The sequence below is a fragment of the Thunnus thynnus genome, chromosome 5 (assembly GCF_963924715.1).
Source record: "Thunnus thynnus chromosome 5, fThuThy2.1, whole genome shotgun sequence".
In the NCBI taxonomy this organism is placed as follows: Eukaryota; Metazoa; Chordata; class Actinopteri; order Scombriformes; family Scombridae; genus Thunnus; species Thunnus thynnus.
Genome location: NC_089521.1, coordinates 34,434,094 through 34,458,053, shown reverse-complemented (window position 1 = coordinate 34,458,053; position 23,960 = coordinate 34,434,094). Strand labels below are relative to the sequence as shown.

At 39.6% G+C, this 23,960-nt stretch overlaps 1 protein-coding gene across 2 annotated transcripts in view; it reads right to left on the bottom strand.

The window, feature by feature from the left end:
- Positions 1-1,538: 1,538 nt before the first annotated feature.
- LOC137183696 (chemokine-like protein TAFA-5) overlaps positions 1,539-23,960 on the bottom strand; it is a 53,576-nt gene continuing 31,154 nt past the window's right edge. The window contains exons 3-4 of one of the 2 annotated variants that reach the window (XM_067590934.1): positions 22,494-22,621; positions 1,539-3,379 (exon numbers count right to left, since the gene is read on the bottom strand). In XM_067590934.1, coding sequence (XP_067447035.1) covers positions 3,371-3,379; positions 22,494-22,621 — 137 coding nt within the window. In that variant the 3' untranslated portion in view covers positions 1,539-3,370. Of the gene's footprint in view, positions 3,380-22,257; positions 22,622-23,960 lie in introns of those variants that run through there. The other variant, XM_067590933.1, reaches the window with a different exon arrangement.

Below are 23,960 nucleotides of genomic sequence, written 5' to 3'. Positions count from 1 at the left end.
GTATTTTTGTCTTGTAGCTTCATCCAGTAAGTTCTCAGGTGTAAATTATCAGACCTGCAGTTATGAGTCATTAATAAATAATTCACACATGGATTTATAGTAGATTATCTTGTGCTCACAAGATAAAAAGTGATCACCTCATATGGTGTAAAACTCCTACAAGGAGCGTTGCATTCTGGGTTGTTTGTAGCATTAATGTTGCTAAGCTAGCGAGTTTCTTCCAGTCTGTTAACAGTGAGTCTGTCAGCTCGGTTTAACCTGCAGGAGCTTCTGAAAACGACGTCTTAACTGCAGAAACTGTCAGTGAAAATGATTTAAACTGCTTCTAAGAGCCTGACAGGAGAGAGAGAGAGTGTTGGGGAGTCGTCAGTAATAATCAGGCTCGCCTTATATTTGGGCCAATAAGATACTTGTGGGTTATAGTTAAAACCGCTGCTGCTAAAGTCACTTTAAACGTCTTAGTGCTTCACACTACAGTTAACAGTGATTCAACACGACTTCAGCAGAATGAAATATAAATAAAAACATACAGAAAAGTGACTTTTGTTTATATGTGCTACCATATTAATAAGGCTGTGATGATAGAGGTTGGATTTTTCACAACCTGGTAAACCAGACGTTTAGGTATTGGCAGTTAATAACTGATCTATAAAGCATAAGCAAATGATTTTATCTTATCAGAAAGTATCATAAACGTTTCCTCCCTGCTGAGAAACGATAAGAAGCTTTGAGCAGCAGCAGTGTTCAGCCGGCTGTCAGTCTAGTTTTTGAAGAGCAACATGAGTGTTAAATAAGGTTTCATACAAAGATACAGCATATAAAATTGTTAAATATAGAACTTTAGGCTTTTGATTGTTGTTTCGTTAAAACTTGTGATGCTGGAAAATATAAAAACTGATTTAATGCAATGATGTAGTCTGGTGGAGAAGAGCCAGAGATCGTTTATTCTGCAGTTTCTATCATAAAAGTAGAAACTTTGCACACTGATACCAAACATCAAGGAGAATCTTTAAAGGTGGAAGCAGTGATAGTCGTCCGTCCACCGGGTGGCGCCGGACTGCGACAGCATGCTGTTTATATGAAGTCATCAGAGGTGAGAACAGATATCTGATGTCATTTATATCTCGATCATATCAATCATCAGGTCGTTGTTTCATTCACGCTTCACCATCAGTGGCTCGTTCTGAGGCTGGATCACCAAAATCCCACCAGGTTTACTGCACATCATCTGGGTCCACATCATTACATTAATACAACATCTGCACCACTGAAGTGAAACATCAACCACGACAGAACAGGTCCTCCATCCTCCAGGTCCTGGTCCTGGTTCTGGTCCTGGTCTGGAAGAGACTCTGTGTCAACATCTACTTATAAGACTTTACAGGATCATTCTTCTAATTTTCTCTGTTTTTCTTCTTGTCAATGAATCTGATGTTTGGATCCAAACCAACAAAGAACTGATCTACTAACAAGTGAATCAAAGCCACTGTGCATGTGTGAGGACGCGGGTCTGCTAGCTTGTATGTATCACAAAGTCTCGACTTTATACTAAACTTCTTTGAGAGTAAAATAATTTAGTCTTGTTCAGAGTCTGATCAATACAACAAGTGTTTAATTATAAAGAGAACAGCGTCGTCTTCCTGATACGGAAATACTTTCCAAGGACTGAAAACGTGATGATGAAGGAACATGTGACCCAGTCATGTGACCCGGTGTGACTCGCTGACGGGTTTTTAATAGTTTCTGGAACAACAACGGAGGAATAAGATATATCAGGCTTTGATACACACACAATTAGGGATGCACAATATCATCAGCACATCATCGGTTATCGGCCGATAAAAGCTCTAAAATGAAATATCGGCATCGGCCATTTCTGCCGATTATGAGAGGCTGATATGTCGCCATCTCCTCCGCCGTCTGATTGTTTCACCCTGACGGTGTTTCCTCTGCAGGCTACACTTCACTCAGCCGCCCGTCAGACCTGCTGCTTCTTCCCATTTTAACTTGAATAACAAACTGGGGCTCAGAGCCGGGGCTAACGTTAGCTTGGAGGCTAGCTGGCTGTGCTTCCCTCTGGTCATGCTGCGGCTAACGCTGCGCTAGCCCAACAACGGAGGAGTAACATATATCAGGCTTTGATACACACAATACTTGTTAGTAGATGAGATTTGTTGACAAGAAGAAAATATAGAAAATCACCAGTTATAGTTAACTTTATATTGATTAACTGGGACAAGGCTGTTTTATTCCATCACAGTCGGACTATAAAGGTCTGAATTATCTTCTTTATTAATGAATTGTTCAGTTTATAAAATGATCATTATTCCCTGAAGCCCAAGTTAACATATTCAGATGACTGAAAACTAGCAAATATTCACATCTGAGAAGCTGCAACAAGAGATTTTTTTTTTTTGCATTTTTGTGTTAAAATGACAAACTATGAATCAATTATCAAAATTGTTGCTAATTAATTTCTGTCAATCCATTTAACGACTAATGATCTGATCATTTTAGCTCTATAGTTCAATAACAAGCGTCCCATCAGCTGACTGTGTGTGAAGCTCCTTTATGGAAACAGAACAAAACAGGAAATGCAACACAAAATAAAGTAATTTTAAGTCAGTTTTCATGCAGTTTTATTAAATATTTTAGGATAAATTGTATCATCTGAGGTTGGTTTAGTGTCTGTGTTTAATCTGTTTGTGTAACTGTATGAAGTTCATTTACATCATGTTTTTATAAAAGTACATTCACCTGCATGTCAGCTGTTATTCTCGCCCTGTTTGACTCTAATCTTTAAAATATATCTTCACGTGTTTTGATAAAAGTGAGCAAAGTTTTATCTTGATATGATTTTTCCACCAGACTGACAGCGAGACTGTCCGACACAAACAGCTTCATCTCTCCTCATACAGAGACGTTGACTTGTTTACAATATTACTTTGCTCAGTTAAGTCACTTGAAAAGTCACAATGTGTTTATTTCTTTACATGGATATAATGGCGTTGTGGCGTCTAAGAACGTCTCATCGTCGGCTCTGTTCATCTTTGGTCTGTAAAAACGAAACAGAGTTTTGTGCCAAACAAAAAGGAAATCGCTCCAGCTGCTCGCCGTTAATCCGCTTTTCAAATCTCCTGGAAAATAAACGGAGTCACTTTCCTCCCACAGCAAGAAAGAAGAACTTCAGGCTGCGACGGTTTCAACAGTTCACCGGGCGTGAAGCAGGAAGCGCTGACGCCTCGCCCTCCGGCTCATAATGGTGGTGGCGGCGGCGGCGGTGGCGAATGCTCCGCTCTGCTGCGATGAAGGGCGATGGATGACGGGAAGCGTTCTGTCTGTTGGGGAGCGTCTGTCCTCGCCGCCGCTGTCAGGAGACCTGCAGGACAGAAAGAAGCAGCGTTAGGAGAGAATCAGAGACGCTGAGCTACGGGAGCCCGACGAGGTCATGCTTCAATTACTGCAGCAATAATCTTTATTTATATAGCACTAATTACAACAAAGTTACAAACAGCTTCATGTAGAATCACATAACAACACAAAACAATAGTAATGAACATGAAATAACCTCACAATCAATAAAACAGAATCAAACTGGCGTCGAGGTTTGCAGTAAAAGTACATTTTGAGTTGAGATTTAAAAGAAGCTGCTGACTCAGGCAGGTGATCCAGAGTCCCTCAACAGCACATCACCTTCATATATACGACTAAACTGCAACAACAGAAACGTAACGCTGTTGTTTATTAACGTATTTGATAAGAAGAAATCTTGATACTGAACGTCTGAGTTAAATCTGGTCGTTATTTTCCATCAGAATCTCTGATGTTGCAGTAAAACATCAGCTGGTAGAAACTGCAGCGGTGTGAAAGTGTTTGAACCAAACCTGAACACACACCCCGACCTCTGACCTCTGACCCCCGCCCTCCTCCCTCCCACTGCAGAGACACATAGAGACGTTACTGCAGAGACGTTAGTTAGTTGAATATGAATGTAATTGGTTGATTTCCTTTGATTTTGGAGCTCACAGAGCGCCCTCATGGGTTTACAAGACTCCCTATTTGCCTTCTCCGCCGAGCTCGGCAAATAAAATCTGCTACAAAATAAGTTTTTCACAATCAATTCATAATAAACCTTGCAGACCGGACAGTAAACCAGTCAGTCTTCCTCTGCAGTGGCTTTAACCTGCTGGTCTCTGAGGCTGATCACAGAGATCTTCCTCTTCTGTTTCATTCATACTGTTCTGTAGCGATTCTTTATGAGACAATAAGTTTGTAATTTTTGTTTATACCATATGTCAACAGACCATTTTACTTCCTCTCCTGTATATCACCAAGCAACCTGTTCTGGAAAGTGAATAACAGACATTAATAGACATTTAATCCAGTCAAACGCCTTCTTGAGATCAATAAAACAAACAAACGTAGACCTGTTCTCCTTCAGTCTTGCACATATAATGGAAGTTTCTGCATATATATGATCAATACATGCTCCGGCTTTTCTAAAAGCAAACCTGTCCTCTAAACGTGGTCTACCAGTCTGCAGTTTAAAAGTGAGAAATACAATTATACACACAGCTAATAAGACGTATGCTCCTCTAGCTGAGTGGAGATTTAGAAATAGGTTTAATAACGCTGTAGTGCTGCTGTGTAGGAATAATACCACAGTAACACATTAAACAACCTCAGTGACTTCATCACTTCAGTGAAGATGAAGAGTCTAAAAACCCTCCGCAGCAGCTCAGTCTGACGTCTCGGCTTCATGTTTCCCTTCCAGCTGGTGTTGAGCGACTCTGCTGGGCTTCATTAGAGGAAACGAGCCTCACACACACACACACACACACACACACACACACACACGACCACAGAATTAAAAACCTCACCGTCCTTCATCTAATTAATGCAGCAGAGCTGGAATTCACACTGAACACAGTCGCTGACAGGATGGGAATCTATGCAACAACACGTCTGTGCATGTTAGAGACTCAGAGAGAAACATCATCAACATACAACTGACTGCCAGCGCTGGAAAGTAACTAAGTACATTTAATCAATACTGTACTGTAGTACAGTTTAGAGCTACTTGTACTTTACTTGAGTATTTCCATATGATGCTACTTTTCAGATTAATATTAAATGATGAGTTTGTATTTAGCAGAACTTTTCTACCTGATCTATCATCCAAAGACCATCAGATTTATCTTGTGACCCTCACAGAGTAGTTCAAACTGACTCCACATCAAGCTACAACTATAAAATGCTGCTGCTGCATTAACTCATCAGTATTAATAATGTACTTTGTTAAATTCATTAAATATATCAATCATTCGATTTTCTGCCAAATGAGTACTTTTACTCCAGTACTTTTATGATTTTGCAGTAGGTTCTTTATCCCGGGATCAAGGCCTCGGTTTGCTTGCTTGAGTCTTTCTCTTATAAGTTCTGAGTTTAATGCTGGAGTTGTGTTTACCTGAAGATTGAAGATTTCCACTTTCAGTTAAGACAAAACAGTGGTGGTCTGATACAGATACAGGACCGTACCTGATCTGTACCCCAACCCATTTTTCAAACCTATCAATGAGAATGTCGTGATCAACAGTATCGAAGGCTTCACCGAGGCCCAAATTCTCAATCAACTGTTTCTGTTTAAAGTCTGTTTTAAAGCTGTTCTGTTGCGTTTATATGCTTTACATCTCTAACACACACATCACGTCAAGTCTGTCTTAAACCAACAGTCAGGAGCCCAAATGAACATTAAACTTGTTCATACTGACCATTAGAAGATCCCTTCATAATGACCTTACAATGGAAGTGATGGGGGACAAAATCCACAGTCCTCCTTCTGTGCAAAAATGTATTTCAAAGTTTATCTGAAGCTAATATGAAGCTTCAGCGTCCAAATGAGTCAAATCAAGTAGATATCTTTCAACGTTACAGTCTTTTTAGTGCCAAAGTTCCTCTTTTTGTTACTATACTTCCACCCGCAGCTCAACAGGGAAACACTGTCTGAGGAAACACAAAAAGGGAATTTGATGCTAAAAAGACTGTAAATGTGTCAGATATCCACTTGATATGACTAACTCAGACTGATGAAGCTGAATAGAAGCTTCACACAGACTTTTAAATGACTGTGTGGACACACTGTGGATTTTATCCTCCATCACTTCCATTGAAAACACATTTGAAGGATCTTTTAATAGCTAATTTGCTGCTAATTTGATGCCAACATGTATAGAGTCTGTATCTCACAGAGTCTGGACTCTGATTAAAAACATGAAGCTCCGGGGACGAGTGGGGACGCTTCATCTCTGTCTCCTCCGTGGAGGCAGAACTCTCTGTAATTGCATCCAGGTGAAGACTCACAAGAAGCGGCAGCAGCAGCAACACCTCTGAGTCGCTCACCTCTGAATTATTCATGTCCGTCCTGTTTGACTGCAGCTGGAATCCGAAAAGAGCCGGAGGAGTCAGACAAGGACGAGTTGGATTACACTGAGAACCGTACATCACCCTGAAACAGCATCAACATTCAGACCGTCCCTAAACGCTCCGCTCACAGCCGAGTGAACGCCGAGGTGAAAGTGTGTTGCTCCTGCCGCCAGGACACACATGAAAAGTCTGCGTAGGAAAAAGGAGGTAAGACGACACGCTTTGCCCGCCGCTGTGATACACTGAGCTCACACCATCAATACAATAATCACAAAACATAAAGACTGTGGTTGGTTTCTGATGCATTCAACTGACCCAGGCTGCAGACGCACCCACCATTAGTAACTATCTACAACTAGAACTGACACTTTAACTATTAACAATAAAATTATTATGTATATATCGCATTTAATAGCAATGTTGATCAAGACAATCTTAGTGAAAACACTTTAAACGTTAGCCGTTGATTACTGAACGTGAAGTACAGAGAGCTCACAAACATGTAGCTGCTGTTTTTACTGACACAAGAACTCGACTGTACAAATCTCTTCATGTCCATCATCCCAGTAATAACTGGGATGATGACAACAAGCTAGTGTCCATAGTAACAGTAATGTAATCATTCCTCCTGTTCATACTGGATATTAAAAGATCCTTCAAATGTGTTTTCAATGGAAGTGATGGAGGCCAAAATCCACACAGTCATTTAAAAGTCTGTGTGAAGCTTCTATTCAGCTTCATCAGTCTGAGTTAGTCATATCAAGTGGATATCTGACACATTTACAGTCTTTTTAACATCAAATTCCCTCTTTGTGTTTCCTCGGACAGTGTTTCCCTGTTGAGCTGCAGGTGGAAGTATAGAAACAAAAAGAGGAACTTTGGGTACTAAAGACTAACCTGGGAACCAGACGAATCTGCAGGCTCATATTTTATTTGCTCAGGCAGATGCACCTGGCCCCCCCTCCCATTTAGACAGATTTCCACCTGGAACCGTACGGGCCAATCAGAACCGTTTATCTAATATGGGGCAAGTTTGATATGATGACTGAAAGTCTGCAGGTTGTTCATTGTTTGAGTTTGAATGTTGTCAATTATGTTGACAAAAACAGTCTGAAGAGCTCATGAAACTGAGATCAAACCGTCAACTCAGGCAGTGCTCATCAAATATGAATAAAAAAAAGACAAGCCGCTACGACACATTTCAGTGCTCTGATTGGTTGTAGGTCTATCCAATTGTGTCCAGAGGCATGTTGGTCTGCATCCGTTGATAACGCCCCTTGGAAATTGAAAATGAACTGAGAGGTTCAAGACTAATACACATTTGTGAATTAGTCTTCAGATGAACTTTTGAATACATTTTGTCCTCCATCACTTCCATTGTAAGGTCATTATGAAGGGATCTTCTAATGGTCAGTATGAACAGGAGGAACGATTACAGCAAGAAACACATGTTTAATGTCCTGACTGTTGGTTTAAGACAGACATGAATAACTGTGAACTCGTCTTTTAAGGCTAATTAAAAACACATTTTCTAAATCCAATCTCAGAAAGTTGAACAGATGTAACATCTGTGCTTATTACTGGAATCAGCTACTGAATGACTCTTTCTAGTGATAACACTGCTGCAGGATAAACAGCCATAAATGTTCTTGGACGTCTTTCTTTACACTCCTACATCTGAGTGTTTGGTTTCAGTCTAACTGACCCCTGAGAGTTTCCATCTGAGCAGAAAACAAGGTGAAAACAAGCAGCGGTAATCTTTCTTGTTCTGAGAAAAACAATTTCACAGAATCTTCAGTCTCAAGATTTGCATCACGCTGCCGTGTTCACATTCAAAGTAAATAGTTGTCCTTCTCTCCAAGGAGAATTGGATTTTCTTCTGTGATTGAGCAGATTGTGATTTGCTCCTCTCTCTTTTTCTCCCTGTGAGACCGAAAGTAGATGCAAAATACCTGACAGGAGGCTTCAACACACACACACACACACACACAAACAGACACTCAGGTAAAGTCAGACACTCTTTTCAAGGACAGTTGTTATATTGCGGAAAGAAAAAAAAAAGAAAACGTTCAGGTGAGCTGATGCAGCAGGAGCGGGTTGTGCTTTCTGCTGCGACGCCTGATTACACCTCTACGTTGGTAAATTACACCCTCGCTCCACAGACTGTAATGATCACGTTCATGTTAAATGAAATGTTGAGCGCTTTCAGCCGCTGCAAGCTGTTTGAACAACAGTTTTAACCTCTTTAACTCCACCTGAACCCACATGTGGCTCCGTCTTTACACGATCATCTTCAAACTCTCACAGCTTCATTTTCAATTCTAGTCAGGCTGGAAGAGACTGTGATTGTTTTATTGTTTTAAGGTATTTATTTTACATTAAAACTCTTTCTTTGTATTAGGTTTAAGGGTCATATTGTAATAATGTAAGTGCAGCGACCAGCTCACTGTTGGGCACACGAACTGTGTGAGCATCCAGCTGTTATTGTGGTTCATGTGAGTGTAAAAGGACTGGGTGAAGTGGAATATGGATCAACGTTCTCTCTCAGACATCATGTCACTGGTCTCATAGCAGTCACAGCCATGACTCAACAAATGGAAAGAGCCTCTCCAGGAAATCATGTTTTGTTGAGTGAATGAAGCAGAAACACAGCAGAAATAAATCATGATGCATTTAGAATCAAATATGAAACACCAGTTTCGTTGGAAAGTTAGAAAGGAGGTCAGAAAAATAACAGTATGAAGATCAATATGCGACAGAAAACCAATACAAGAGTCACAATCAATATACAACCACACAATCCATAGAGCTGCCAACAACCAATCGCTCCCAATAACTCCCAATAACTCCGTCTATCTGTGTGCTTCTGTGTGACATGATCATCACATTGATAATGTCAATAATAACATGTGAGGTTCCTCAGGGTTCAATTCTTGGTCCTTTATAGTTTCAATCTTCTTAAAGCTGCTTGAAATTCAGTTTTTTGTCCACTTGTTTTCAGCAGAATAGTCTGTAAAAACTATTTCTGTCATATTATCAGCTTATAAAGTACTTGTGGCTAACATGTTAGCAAACAGTTGCTTATTTCCACATCCAGCAGTTACGGAGCAACATTATCATTCATGTGGAGTCGTGTTTCTGTCCACCTGGTGAAAGTAAGTCCAATATTCTCTCTCTTTTAGCTGTTTTCACTCTCTACCAACTCCTGAGGGAAATATCTGGCTCTTTAGCTGCTAAATGCTCCACTATGTTCACCAGCTAGTCTACAGCTAACTGAAAACAGCTGCCTGCTGCGGCCAAAAACGACGCTATGAGAGCGCTGAGAGTGAACCAGAACAGTAAAGTTGCAGATAAACAATGAGCTGAAACTCACTATAAAGCTCCGTAAAGCCAAGAGGAGCTGCAGAGTCTCTGATGATTCTCTGTAAGTTCATCACCAACACATTACACACTGACACATCAGACTGATCAGGGATAAAACATATATCACATATCATCCAAAACAAACGCAGAGCAAAGCTGCTATTAGCTTCATTCTCACTGCTGAACATCCGTCCACTGATCAGAGTTGAGTAAAAACGTCATCAGGTGATCTCAGCGTCTGAACTGACTGATCTGAGCTCTAATCAGCAGAGCTGTGGTGAGTCTGGTCATTTTTCAAACACTTCATCCTGCTGCTGACTTACATGAGCAGCTACAGACACCCAGTTTAAACCGGCTCTCTGATTGGTTCCCACTGAAGCCTGATGGCCCAATGGGATCAATTACAAGAAGAGGATCAGAACGCGGGATCTGTTACGCATCGCTTTCTTCTTTCCACCCAGTGGGAGAGAGATTTTAATTCACAGCCAGGTGTTTAGACAAACAGATAACAGAGCTGAGAACACAGACTGAGAGTCAGACCCAACGTTTTCCTGCTCCATCAAACCAGATTTTTCCCTCTAAACTTCTCACATGCTTTCATTTCAATAAATGTTCAAATGATCCAATATTTCAGCAAAAATCAAAAACATTTGTGTATCAGAACTTTGTTTTTTCTTCTTTCCTCTCCCATTAATCATCTCACCACCCCTCAGATTTATCTGCTGACCCTTTGGAGGGGCCAGACCCCTAGGTTGGGAACCACTGGACTTAACTAGCTAACTGTATATAAAGTAGTGTAAACTAGCTCCACCTCCAGCAGCTACAACAGTAGCATGCTGCTCTAACACTGATGCTTCACTATTAATAATCTAATGATGTCATATATAATAATATATCAGTCAGAGGGACCAAACCACTACTTTTACTGCAATACTTTAACTACATCAAGCTCATAATACTTATGTACTTTTACTGCAATACTTTAACTACATCAAGCTCATAATACTTATGTACTTTTACTGCAATACTTTAACTACATCAAGCTCATAATACTTATGTACTTTTACTGTAGGAGGATTTTTCATGCAGGACTTGTAATGGAGTACTTTTACATTGCTGTATTGGTACTTTTACTGCAGTAAAGGATCTAAATATTTCTTCCACCACTGCTGAGGACACAGAATATCTTGCATAACAAAAATTAATTGCAGGAAATAAAGTTTGATTAAAAAATAAACTGGCTGTCATCACTAAACAATTGAAACAATTAAAACACTGCTGTACAGTATCCCCAGCGTAGAGGAGCTTGTTAGTGTTTTTAACAAGTCTTGTACAAATATTTTAGATTGTGTAGCTCCAGTCAGATATAAAAAGCTGAAACCGTCTTCTGTGCCGTGGTTAAATGAAGAAGTAAAGATTATAAAGAGACAATGCAGGAAGGCAGAACACAAATGGGAGAGGGATAGACTCAGTGTCTCCTCTGCTTCCTTAGATTTAAATAATTATTAAATAAAAAGAGATTTAATGTTCACCGATCGATGTAAAATCAAAGAAGCAAGGAACCTTTACTTTTCAAAACAGGGTCATAATCCCAGAATCCTTCTTAAAACTGTATATTCTGTTATTGGTTCCAAGATAAGGCAGCCACTTGAATCTAACCCTGAGAGATGGGAGGATTTTCCTCATTACTTTCACTATAAAATAGCAGAGATTCAGCAGCACTTTGTACAATGTATTCAGTGAACTTGATGTTGATTCTTGTTCACTTTCAACATTAACCCACTTCAATGAATCTCTCTGTCGACCCTGGAACGCCCTCAAAATCATCCACCTGCCCTTCAGACTGCATACTTGGTTTTTCAAGCCGTATTTTAGACAGTTGGTCCAGATGATTTATCCATTATTAACTGCTCTCTGTCCACTGGTACTTTTTTAAACATGCCACTGTTAAAGAAACCTTCACTAGAACGTCTTAATCAGCCGTCTGGACTGGTTCATCTCTTATCTGTCGAACAGGTTCTTCTCTGTGATGCTTGGAGTTGCCTCCTCCTTTTGTGGGGTCCCCCAGGGGTCTATTTTGGGTCCTCTTTTATTCATCATTTACATGCTGCCCCTGGGGCAAATCATGCATGTATACAGCATTGATTTCCACTGCTAATTGAATGACACCCAGCTGTATGTCCCGTTAAAGGCTGGTACCACTGATGCTTCATGTTTTATGTCCTTCCTCACTGAAATTAAAAGCTGTCCAAAAACTTCCTGCAGATGAATGACTCCAAAACAGAAGTCATTATAATTACTCCCTCCGGCCTCAGCTCTAGCAGCATTAACAATCTCTCCTCTAATCTGGCTGCCTTATCTAATAATGTTTGAAAAGAGGGACGTATCCTAGGGGTTATTTTTGACTCTGATTTGTCTTTTGATGCTCAGGTGACCAAAGTGCTGCAATCCTGCTTTTTTCCCAATTGAGACAGCTAAACAAAATCAGGTCATTCCTTCCCTCTGCAGACTTAGAAAAGGTCATCCATGCTTTAATCTCCTCCAGACTTGATTACTGCAATGCAAAGACTGCAGTACAAAGCGCTGATGCCAGACTTTTAACACCAATCGCTGCTGTCCTTCACTGGTTGATGGTGATGTTGAGATTTTACTGCTTGTTTTTAAAACCCTGAATGGTCAAACTCCAGTTTATATCTGTCATCTGTTAACTCCTCAGCAGTGGAGCTCCCTGCCTGGAGATCTCAGGCTTCTTTTAAATCTCTTCTTAAGACCAACTTTTACCATATGGCTTTTTCTGAACTGATGATATTTGTTGTAATATTTAATTTATTGTATCTTGTCTGTATCTTTGTTTTGGATCTTATTTACTATCTGTTTTTATTGTAACTTTGTGACTTTGTTTTTGAAAGGTGCTGTATAAATAAAGTTATTATTAATATTATTACAGTACATTAGCTGTTAGTGCTTTTCATTCACTTAAAATATATTTGACATATTTTTATTATGAATTTCTATCTTTAATTATTTATGATTATTGATTGTATACAACTAAAGTGTTTCACAGTGATGTTGAGTTAACAAACATCGTCTCTGCCTGGATGATGTTCACAGTAACGTCTCTATGTGTCTCTGCAGTGGGAGGTCGGGGGTCAGAGGTCAGAGGTCGGGGTGGAGTCCTGTGTGTGTTCAGGTTTGGTGCTGCTGTTGTATTAAACAGAGACCAGGATCTTTCATCAGAGTCTGAACACAAACACTTTCATTCTGCTGCAGTTTCTACCTGCTGATGTTTTACTGCAACATCTGAGACTCTGATGGAAAATAACAACCAGGTACGTTGTGTCTGAACATTTCACTCAGACCTTCAACATTTCTGCAACTTGACAAATACGTTAATTAACATTTTCTCATTATGTTGAGAGAAAACATCATTCAGCAGCGTTACGTTTCTAACAAAACGTATTTGCTGCTGCAGTTGTTTTTGGGAGAGCTCTGTTTGTTGAGGATGTATGTTGTAGCGTCTCCTCTCTGAGGGGAAGGAGGGGTAGAAGTTGTTCTGTGAGCAGCAGCAGCAGCAGCAGTCTGGTCAATGAATGACTGTGTGCTGCGTAGCGTCGAGCGCCGGACGCCTGAGGCTACTTTTGCTGAACGGGTGTGTTTCACATCAACTTGAAAATGTATATTAATGTGTTTCATTTATGTCTGTTACTGCTGTGTCTCTCCACATCATTTTACTGTTCTTAATAAAGGCAGTTTAGGCAACAGTCTTATATAAAACAAAAATATATTATTTTGGATAATATATTATATATTGTTCTCATTAGATTGTGGGAGAATCTCTTCAACAGTGACGTCAGACCAGACAGAACACTGTGTTACAGTATCTGTCTGCTCTAATACTGACACATGATCTAAAGGGACAATATCACTAAAAACTCACTTTTTCAGTGCTTGTGTGTATATTTGGGTCTCTGATGTGCCTGCTAACACAAACTAGACAGCTATGGCTATTTATAATAATAATAATAATATAAAATTTATCTTCATAATATGCAAAATAATGTAAAAAATATTTATATTTGCTCCATTTCATAACTGTATGAACCCTCGATTAGAATAAACTGAACTCTGGCTACCAAACAGTGAACAGCAGGAGAAGGAGAAGGAGGAGAAGAATGAGGAGAAGAGGAAGGAGGAGAAGAATAATAATAATAAGAAGGAGTAGGTGTCAGACTGAATAATGTTTTCTTCCACATCAAACTCACTGTTTCCTGTTTAATAATAATGATGATGATGATGATGATGATGAAGACGTCAACCTGAGCTGCAACAATAATTCAGTTTTCAAAATTACAAAATGTATTAAAATAAAAGTGTCAAAACCAACCAATCAGCAGCCAGCGTTAATAACACAACATTAGTGTCTGCAGCTCGTTAACAAACTCATTTTAATTTCAAACAAACAAACAAACAAACAAACATCAGAAGCTCTGAGGAGACGCCGAGTTCTGCAGGACAAATATTATAAAGAAACGAGCTGAAACACGTCTCAGTATCATCATTTCTTCTCTAAACTCCATTTATTTCACTTCCAAAGCAAAAACAAGACAGAAATTGTTTCATTAATATTGTAAAGTTTTGGCTCCTTCAAATATTAAAGATCTATGAAGCTGTTTGTAATATTCTCAGAGGCTCTGAAACACACAGGAGAGACTTCAGCTTCTCTTCAGACTAAAGTCTGATCAATGATACGGTATATACATATATATATATATATATACATATACATATACATATATATATATATATATATATATATATATATATATATAATGTTCATCAGCTCATCCTGACGTAACTCAGCAGGTTTAAACACAACTCAGTTTAACAGTTTGTTTACGAGACGCCGTCAGTTCATATCTTCACCGATAAACTTATTAGATATTATTATCGTTGATTTTAATTGGCTGCCCAGCTGCTCTGTATGAATAAAGTGTTTTCTTATTTTATTTTCATGTCACACCATCAAAGTGGTTCATCTCTCATGGGATCACATGACACACAATAAAACAATGTACACAACTTCCGGTTTGACATACATTTTCCAAAGAGAAATAAATTATTGCTGCAAACAACAGACTGAATGTCGTGTGGAGAAAAAAAACAAACACGTTTTACACAGAAGGAAAAAGCAGGTATGAGCTTCGTGTACTAAACATTGTTCCTGACGACCATATGTCCCACCAGAGGACCCTTAGAGCCTTCAGAGAAGGATTTTAAATGTTATATTTCATCTCTTTCATTTAATAATTACATCTCCTCTAATGTTAGCCTCATTTTCTATCAAGTTTGCTTCAGAAATGAAAAGGTTAAACCATGAAAACAGAGTTATCAGCCTCAGTCACTTCATCCTGACACCGAGACATAAAGACTACAAGGATCATTTATATTCTGGTGGCAAGTTTCATATTTCCAGTTGTGTCTTTGTACGTTGTTCATTTGAAATGATCTCAGTGTTTTTTTGTGACTTGTTTGTTTGAATACAGAGAAGATGCCTGAGGTTAAAATGATTATTATGCCTGTTGTTGTTTACTTTACGTCATGGTTGGTTAAAGTGTTGCAGTCACAGTTCACCACTGACTCACACGGAGCACAAATGTTAATTTCATTAAGTGTTTTTTATCATCTCAGTGTCTTCCAGAAAGTAACTGTTTCTAGTTTTACTGAATAACTTCTTCCTGTTGTAGACGTCTGCTGCTGAGCCACTACGAATGTACAGAGAGCTCAGTGTCTGTATCAGTATCTGTATCAGTATCTGTATTTGTATCTGTATTTTTTGAGGCAGCAAAATTATTTGTATTCAAATAAAAGTGGAAAAAGGCTTAAAAATCCTGTTTTTGTTTTTATTAAGCTTTTAATTTTAGAAAATTAAAGTGTTACAATAAGTGTTCATGAAGCGTGTGTCAGTAGTTCAGCTTTATCTCTGGGGAACACTCCCAACTCCAGGACTGATGTCTAAATCAGGAAATGTGCGTCATGTAGCAGGTGGATGTGACTCCCCTCACTGAGACCTGCTGATAGACGTCACAGCGGAGCAGAGGAGAAACACTGAGATAGTGATGTAACCGACCTGCTCGCTGGTGTTTAACATGTTTTTTTTGTCTTCCTGAAAACAAATCGTGTTTAAAATATTTGTATGAAACAAATATTCGGAAAAACAAACAAACACTATTTGTGCTTTGCCGTATAATGTATTTGTATTCAGACACACCCCTAGTAGCCACACTGCTGCACTACGATGTCTGTTTCAGAGTCTGATCAATACGATGAGCATAAAAAGAGACTGAGACTGTTTACTGTAAACAGAAATGACACTTTTGATGCTGTTATTAGTCTTTTAATAGTTTCTGGACAACAACGGAGGAATCAGATATATCAGCTTTGATACACACACAATACTTGTTAGTAGATCAGTTCATTGTCGGTTTGAATCCAAACATCAGATTTATTGATCTGAGAAGAAGAAAAAAAACATAGAAAATCAGCAGACTGATCCTTTAAAAGAGGTTTAGAATAAGAGAGAAATGGTTCTTACATGAAGCTCAATGTTAAAAAGTGTTTTTCCCTTTAAGAGGAAGATGAGAGCTTTCATCAGAGCATAAAGGATCCATATGTAACAACAGCTGGATCCTTTAAAGCGTCTCCATCAGCACTGTCAGTCTGTTTCAAACCTCATCCAGACTGATTGTACATCACCAATTAACTCCTCTACACCGTCTGTGCGTCTCTGTAAGCCTGTAAAACCTCCTCGGGGCTGATTGAACGTCGTTTGTTCCTCTGATCCGGCTCTCTGAGTTTTAATGAACGCTGACTCCTCTCCTCGTGTAAACACAGTAGTGTTGCGTGTCGGTCCGCCCACTCGGCGCTGCGTCTCTGTCGTTTCATTTGCCTCACAGCGAGGGAATCAGATCTGCTGTCCTTCATTAGCAGCTTGTTTGTATGAAGCTCCTTTTTTTTTTTTTTTTTTTTTTACAAAAATGAGATTTTCTCGTCAGTATATTCAGCGCAGAGCCAGAGGTGGCAGATGCAACAACACGCTGCCATCTTTCAACTAAATTAAGACATGAAGACGTGGGAGGCGCACATCTTCTCCCAGCATCCTCAGCTTCCAGTTAGATCAGTTAGTCGAGATCTGGCTCCATGTTGTAGAGAGGTCATGACATCATGGTGTCAGGCAGGTTTTAGGGTTTTCTATTTATGCCTTAAAGGAGGTTCCCAGTGTTTCCAGTGTGTCTATAACCAGCAGTCAGGTGTCTGTAATCATTCCTCCTGTTCATACTGGATATTAAAAGATCCTTCAAATGTTTTTTTTTCAATGGAAGTGATGGAGACCAAAATCCACAGTGTGTCCACACAGTCATTTAAAAGTCTCTGTGAAGCTTCTATGAGGCTTCATCAGTCTGAGTTAGTCATATCAAGTGGATATCTGACACATTTACAGTCTTTTTAAGCATCAAATTCCCTCTTCGTGCTTTTGGTTCAGATGAAATCCAGATGTCCAGCTCTATATTTATATTCTGGGGCTCTACTGGAATATCTTTGCATGATTTCCAGTTAAAAACTCCTTATTTATCTTCTACTGGTCCTTTATGCAGCCCCTCAGTTCAGCCTCTGTCTGAAACAGGCCGTTTTAGCTCCTGTCTCTTTAAGACCCGCCTCCTGATGAGCCCACTCTGTTCTGATTGGTCAGCTTCAGGAAGCTTCCTCCGGCTCCGGAGGCTACGTAAACAAACTATAGTAGCAGGATTTCACTTCTTTTTCTCCTTCTTTACTCCAAATGTCAACTTCTCAAATCCATCCGTACATGTTGGAGCTGGACAACACATGGAAACACCGTAGCAACCACCTTAGCAACCACCTTGGCAACCAAGGCTAGGGCGTCAGCTCATCGGCAATATAGAAAAAACGGTTACAAAGGAAGCGTTCAGAGCAGGTTGAAGCCCTGACTTTTGACTTGCAGGCAGCATCTCTTCATACATTCACCTCAAGTTTTGGAACTTTGACCATGTTTAACATCCGGCATCAGAACAGGATGTAAATAACAGAAAACCACTAAAAGCAGAATATGAACCCTTTAAGGTTAGGAGACCTTGGTTGTCATAACCACGTGGTTAAGGTTAGGGGACGATCGTGGTCATGGTTTTTGTTACCATGTATTATCTCTCCTGTCGGTTCAGATTCCAGTAACCTCAGTAACCTCCTCTTCATTAACCCAGCAGTATAAACACCAGCCCACTGTCACTCGCTTCCTACACAGTTAGATGATGAAGCCGAAGCTGATTGAGATGTACCCCCACCCTGAGTCTCTCCCCTGGTTCCTTAACGCCTCCAGACTCATCAAGATCCACTTGACCCCCGTTCATCTCCTTCAAATCCAGCCGTCAAACCAAATAAACTATTTTGTGTGTACCGTACAAATGGCGTGCTCTTTGTCAGTGAAACAATGCTGACTCACAGTTGACTCATCCATCCACCCCGAGCACCTCCCGACATGGACTCTGTGGCTCTATACGAACATCAGCTGATTTTCTCCTTGAACATAAACGTGTGGTTTTAGCACACATGCCATAAATGAATAAATGATCCTGTTTTTGTGGCGAGGACAGTCTCTGAAACGTGTCGTTCTGCTGTCAACATGGTGAAGATCTTTTCAGGTGCAGAGCTCTCTCAGCCACCGTGTAGAAAGTTTATTATTTTACAGGCTGCTTTATTGTAATCTTTTGTTGGGTTTCAATAACTCGTATCACTTCCTCTCATGCATTCAGGGTCACGGTGAGCAGAGTTCTGGAGGACAGAAAAAGACTAAATCTCTACATGTGTGATTTCAGTGTTTCTTTCCGTCTGTTTCCTCAGGAGAGGAAGACGAGAGGAGACGCTCCAGCGATCTGCCTCTGAGTTTCATGAAGGACAGCAGCGTCTCCTCGCTCCGCTGTCCGTCTTTAAAACTACAAGTTCCCAACGGAGGAGAAACTCTCCGACCGGGGGGCAGAGAGAGGAGGGAGGCGTTCTAACCGTCCTGTGACGTGTTTGACAGACTTCGTTATTCAGAGAGTGAACTGACTCGTCTCAAACCGTCCAACCGGAACGCAAGGAAAGGAAAAGGAAGAAGGGATCAGTGTGGTGATGCAGGACGCTGCCGGAGGAAACAGACACCTGGTCAACCTGACAGCTTAAAGGATCATTCTGGGGATTTTATATATTTTTCTTATTATCAATAAATCTCATGTTTGGATCCAAACTAACAATGAACTGATCTACTAACAAGTATTGTGTGTGTAGACCTCATGTTCCTTCATCATGAAGAGTTCGGTCACGTTAGTTTGTTAATAACAGCATCATGTTTTCAGTCTCAGGAGAGCAGTTCTGTGTAAAGCAGACGCCACTGAGCATGTGCAGGAACGCGGTTCTGTTTACAGCTTTGCAGAAACATTTAAATCAAAGTTAAAGCTCACCTGTTTGACTTTGACTGAGCACTAACTCAGACAGATGTACAGTCACTTTACCTACCTTCATTACTAGTTTTTAAATAATTAGGGACTAAGCCCAAAAGGCAGAGGACTACTGTAAAACAGTAAGGGTAAGGACCCTATTGTTTTTTGTTTGTTTGTTTGTTTCTTTATTATTACGCCACTTAAACCCTAATTTTGACCCCCTAAACATGCTCAAAAAATCACCAAATTTGGCACGCACATCAGGTCTGGTGAAAAATTTGATAAAATGTAAAAATTAATCCCCAAAGTGCCAAAATGTGCTCTCTAGCGCCACCTATGTAACTAAAATGGCCGCCACGGCCCGTAGGAATGTCGTAGAGAGATCAAACCAAAACTCAATTATTCGTCTCATCAAGACCTACAAATCATACACTGACACCCCTGACCTAAATCCAACAGGAAGTCCGTACTCTAAAATCCTCCTCTCCAACTGCTCCTGGTGATGTCACTCCCTCAGTGCTGTGAAACACTCCGCAATACACACTCATTATAAAATCACAGGAGGAGCAAGAAGGACTTTAAAACTCACACTCTAATATCTCAAAAACAATAAAAGATAGAAAAAACATGTAAATTCAAGATTTGTAGGTCAAAGTCTCGTGACTCATTTAAAGTTCAAATGAAGTTTGTATCTAAAACTATGTGGAAGCAGTAAATGTTCAAAAAGGTGTGGGTTCGCTCACACTCTCCATTCAAATATATGAGTATTTTTCTGTGTCCAGCTGCAGTTACTTATTGTCTCTACACACCTGACAGTATACACTTTCAAAATAAAAGCACACCACACTTGTAAGAAATATCCCTCTTAAAAAGCAAAATGATCCCGACAGGCCAGAGTGCGAGGTCCCGACCAACGCTGCTCGCAGCTTTAATTTTAATCTGATTTGCTTTAATAGTTATTTTATTACCCCCATGCTGCTGTTTTTATTTAATAATGTTTATCTGTTCTTGCTGATATATTCATTTATTTTCTGTAAAGCACTTTTTAATTGCCCTGCTATGAAATGTGCTGCATAAATACAGTCGTGTTGCCTTTTTGTGCCACATATCACAACCTCCTGACTTCGTACTACACTGTGAATTTCTCTGAGAGCTTCAGGACAAGAAGTTTCCTACGAACACGTCTGAAGCCCTTTTCACTCAGGACTAGTATTACGTGGTTTAGATTCACTCTGGACAAGCAAAGTCTGTATTTTACTTGAATTTACTGACATTATCCCCTCGGATATGATTAAGAATGTCAAGGTTTTGTTTAACATCCAACAACAAATCACAGAAATGCCGATCAGCACTGGACTAACATTATCACATGACCTCTGTGTTGAGGTGAAATATGGTAATTGATTGATTTACAAATTACAGACATGCAGGCAGATTTGCACAGGATTAAGATCACAGACGACCTCTGCAATTATCATGAATTACTGGAGGTCCCTGCTGGTCCATGCTGGTCCTGTGCAAACAGCTCAGCAACCAACTACAGTCTGCAGCTGTCTGAAGGTTTTAAACAGACAGTAATGAAACAAAGAAAGCAGATGATTGACAGCAGATAATCATCAGACAAACAGCTAAACAAACAATTAGAAGCAAAAATCAACAAATCCTGAAGGAGGTTTGGTTGATGTGGTGATGTATCTGCTGCTGTTAATCAGCTGCTGTGACGAGTGACAGATGGAGAAGAGAGTGCTCATGGGTAGCAATTATTCAATCAACACACACACACACACACACACAGGCTGTGATTTTAATAAGGGCCAATAGCGTCCTTGTTAGAAGGTGTTATTACGTTATTAGAAGCTTAAAATTAGATCTTTGAAACTAAACAGACGGACAGAACGAAGGACTTTCATTTTAGCTTGTAATCCCAGTTGATTTAAAACATAAAGACTCAGACGGTGTGAAAGAAATATTCACATCCTTTACTGCAGTAAAAGTACATAAGTATTATGAGCTTGATGTAGTTAAAGTATTGCAGTAATAGTAGTATTTTGTAGTATTTTGGTCCTCTGACTGATAGAGAAACATTAACTTGTAGTTTGTCTCATTAGAGATGTTTATGTTTATATCTGATGTTTGAGAAGAATAAAGTATAAAGTTTCATGTAAACACCAGCGTGAATGTTCACCATCATCATCATCCTCAACCTGCACTAATAAACATTCTCCACCTGTGACAAGGTAAACTCACTCACCATAAACCATCGTAACAAAAAAAACAGGAAAATATGTTTTAAAAATGGAAAAATGATTTATTACAAGAAAGAAGAAAAAATAATGAAAACAACTAAAAAGAAATAAAATTAAATAAATATATAATGTGAGAAATTAATAAATAAATAAAAAGGAAAGAAAACTGAATAATTCAAAAAAGATTACAAAATAAAACTATTTAAACCTGAAATACATTAATAAATAATTATTTAAAAAAATAAATAAATAAACAGAAAAATAAATAAATATGAAAAAAATATTAAATTCTTTAACTTCCCTGAAAGTTTTATTTTCTGACCTTCTACAAGATATTAACAGAAAACTGATGATTCAAGTTTTTATCATTAATCAATAATTTGTTTGTCATGTGTATAAAAATATAAACTTATGACCAAATAACTTCCTGTTACGGCTTAAATCACATTTAGTCACATCATCATCATCATCATCATCATCATCACATCATCACTTCATCATCATCATCATCATCACATCACTTCATCATCATCACATCATCATCATCACTTCATCATCATCATCACATCATCATCATCATCACATCATCATCATCAACATCATCGTCATCATCATCATCACATCATCATCATCACTTCATCATCATCATCACCATCATCGTCATCATCATCACATCATCATCATCACCATCATCGTCATCATCATCACATCATCATTATCACTTCATCATCATCACATCATCATCACATCATCATCATCATCATCATCATCTTATCATCATCATCATCATCTTATCATCATCATCATCATCATCATCATCACTTCATCATCATCATCATCACACCGAGGGATCAATATAAAGCATAAACCAGCAGGACGTCACATGACAGTCACATGACAGTCACATGTGACTGGCAGCACAGGTTCAGGTTCTGGTTCTGGTTCAGGTTCAGGTTCTGGTTCAGGTTCTCACCGTGGTGGTCTTCACTCGGCCTCCTGGTTGCGTGCAGGTCCAGCCCGACTGACTGACCAGGAGGTCACAACCTTCATCATCCAAACACGGACTCATCGCACACCACTGACGACTACTGACGATACCAACTGAGGAGGAGGAGGAGGAAGGGGAGGAAGAGGAGGAAGAGGAAGAAAAAGAGGAGGGGGAGGAAGAGGAAGAGGATGAAGAGTAGGAGGAGGTGGAGGAAGAGGAGGAGGAGGAAGAGGAGGAGGAGGTGGAGGAAGAGGAAGAAAAAGAGGAGTGGGAGAAGCAAGAAGAGGGGGAGAAAGAAGGGAAGAAGTGCAGGAGGAAGAAGAGGAGGGGTGCGGGGAGGAAGAGGAGAAGAGAAGAAGAGAAGCAGCAGGTGAGTTTATTAGTTTCATCATATTTTGTTTTGTTTTGTTTTGTTGATCGTTGATTCGCTGCTGGATGAAAGTTTCTCTTCATCATAAATAAATATTGTGAGTGTTTACAAACCAAAGAACACGTCATCAATATCTGATATGATTATTGCTGATCATGAACTCGAACATCAGCAGATGAACATCTGGTTTTATGAACGAGACGCTGAAACAGAGAGAAGAAGAAGAAGAAGAAGAAGAAGAAGAAGAAGAGGTTTATATGAAAGAGACTCGTGTTGAGAAAAAAGTTGTCATGTGACTTTTTTTTGCTTTTAAAATTAAGACTCAAATTTTTACACTTTTCCTCCATAAACTTACAACTTTAATTCAACTTTTGTTCTTGAAATTGTGACTTTATTCTCATAACATGTCTTTTTCTTGAAATGCTGACAAAATATTACATCATTACGCCCGTATATCATCCTCATTATGACGTCAGAGGACTGATTCTGTTTACTGTTCTCACCTCCTCTTCATCACACATTCTGCTATTTATAAAGAAATAGGACATTTGCATATTGTGTCTCTCTGATTGGCCCACAGAGAGAGAGAGAGAGAGAGAGAGAGAGAGAGAGAGAGAGAGAGAGACAGAGAGAGAGAGGAAGGATGATAAAGAGGAGGAGGAGGATGAGGAGAGGAGGGAGAGCGTTCGTGCTAATTCCTTTAATTACATCCATGTTTCCCTCCAACCAGCAGACACAACGTCCGACTGACTCACATTCAAAACCACGGAGTCATTCTGGTCTCAGTCTCTGAATCCAGACCGTCTGATAAATGGAAATTATTTCTCCGTTAATGAGATTTAAAGACTCACAGCAGCTTTGACGTCTGCCGTGTGGGGCGTTGATTGACAGCTGTGATTGACAGTCGGCTCACCTGCTGCTCTCATACTGAGTCACAATAATAAAACACTAATGTCACAATATTTCACTAAGTTTGATGTGACACATGTCGCTACAGTAGAAGCTAACAGGTTAGCCGACATCACAGACAGTTTAGCGTCTCCCACGTAGCTTCAGCTCGTCTGCTGCTGCTGGTCTTTTTA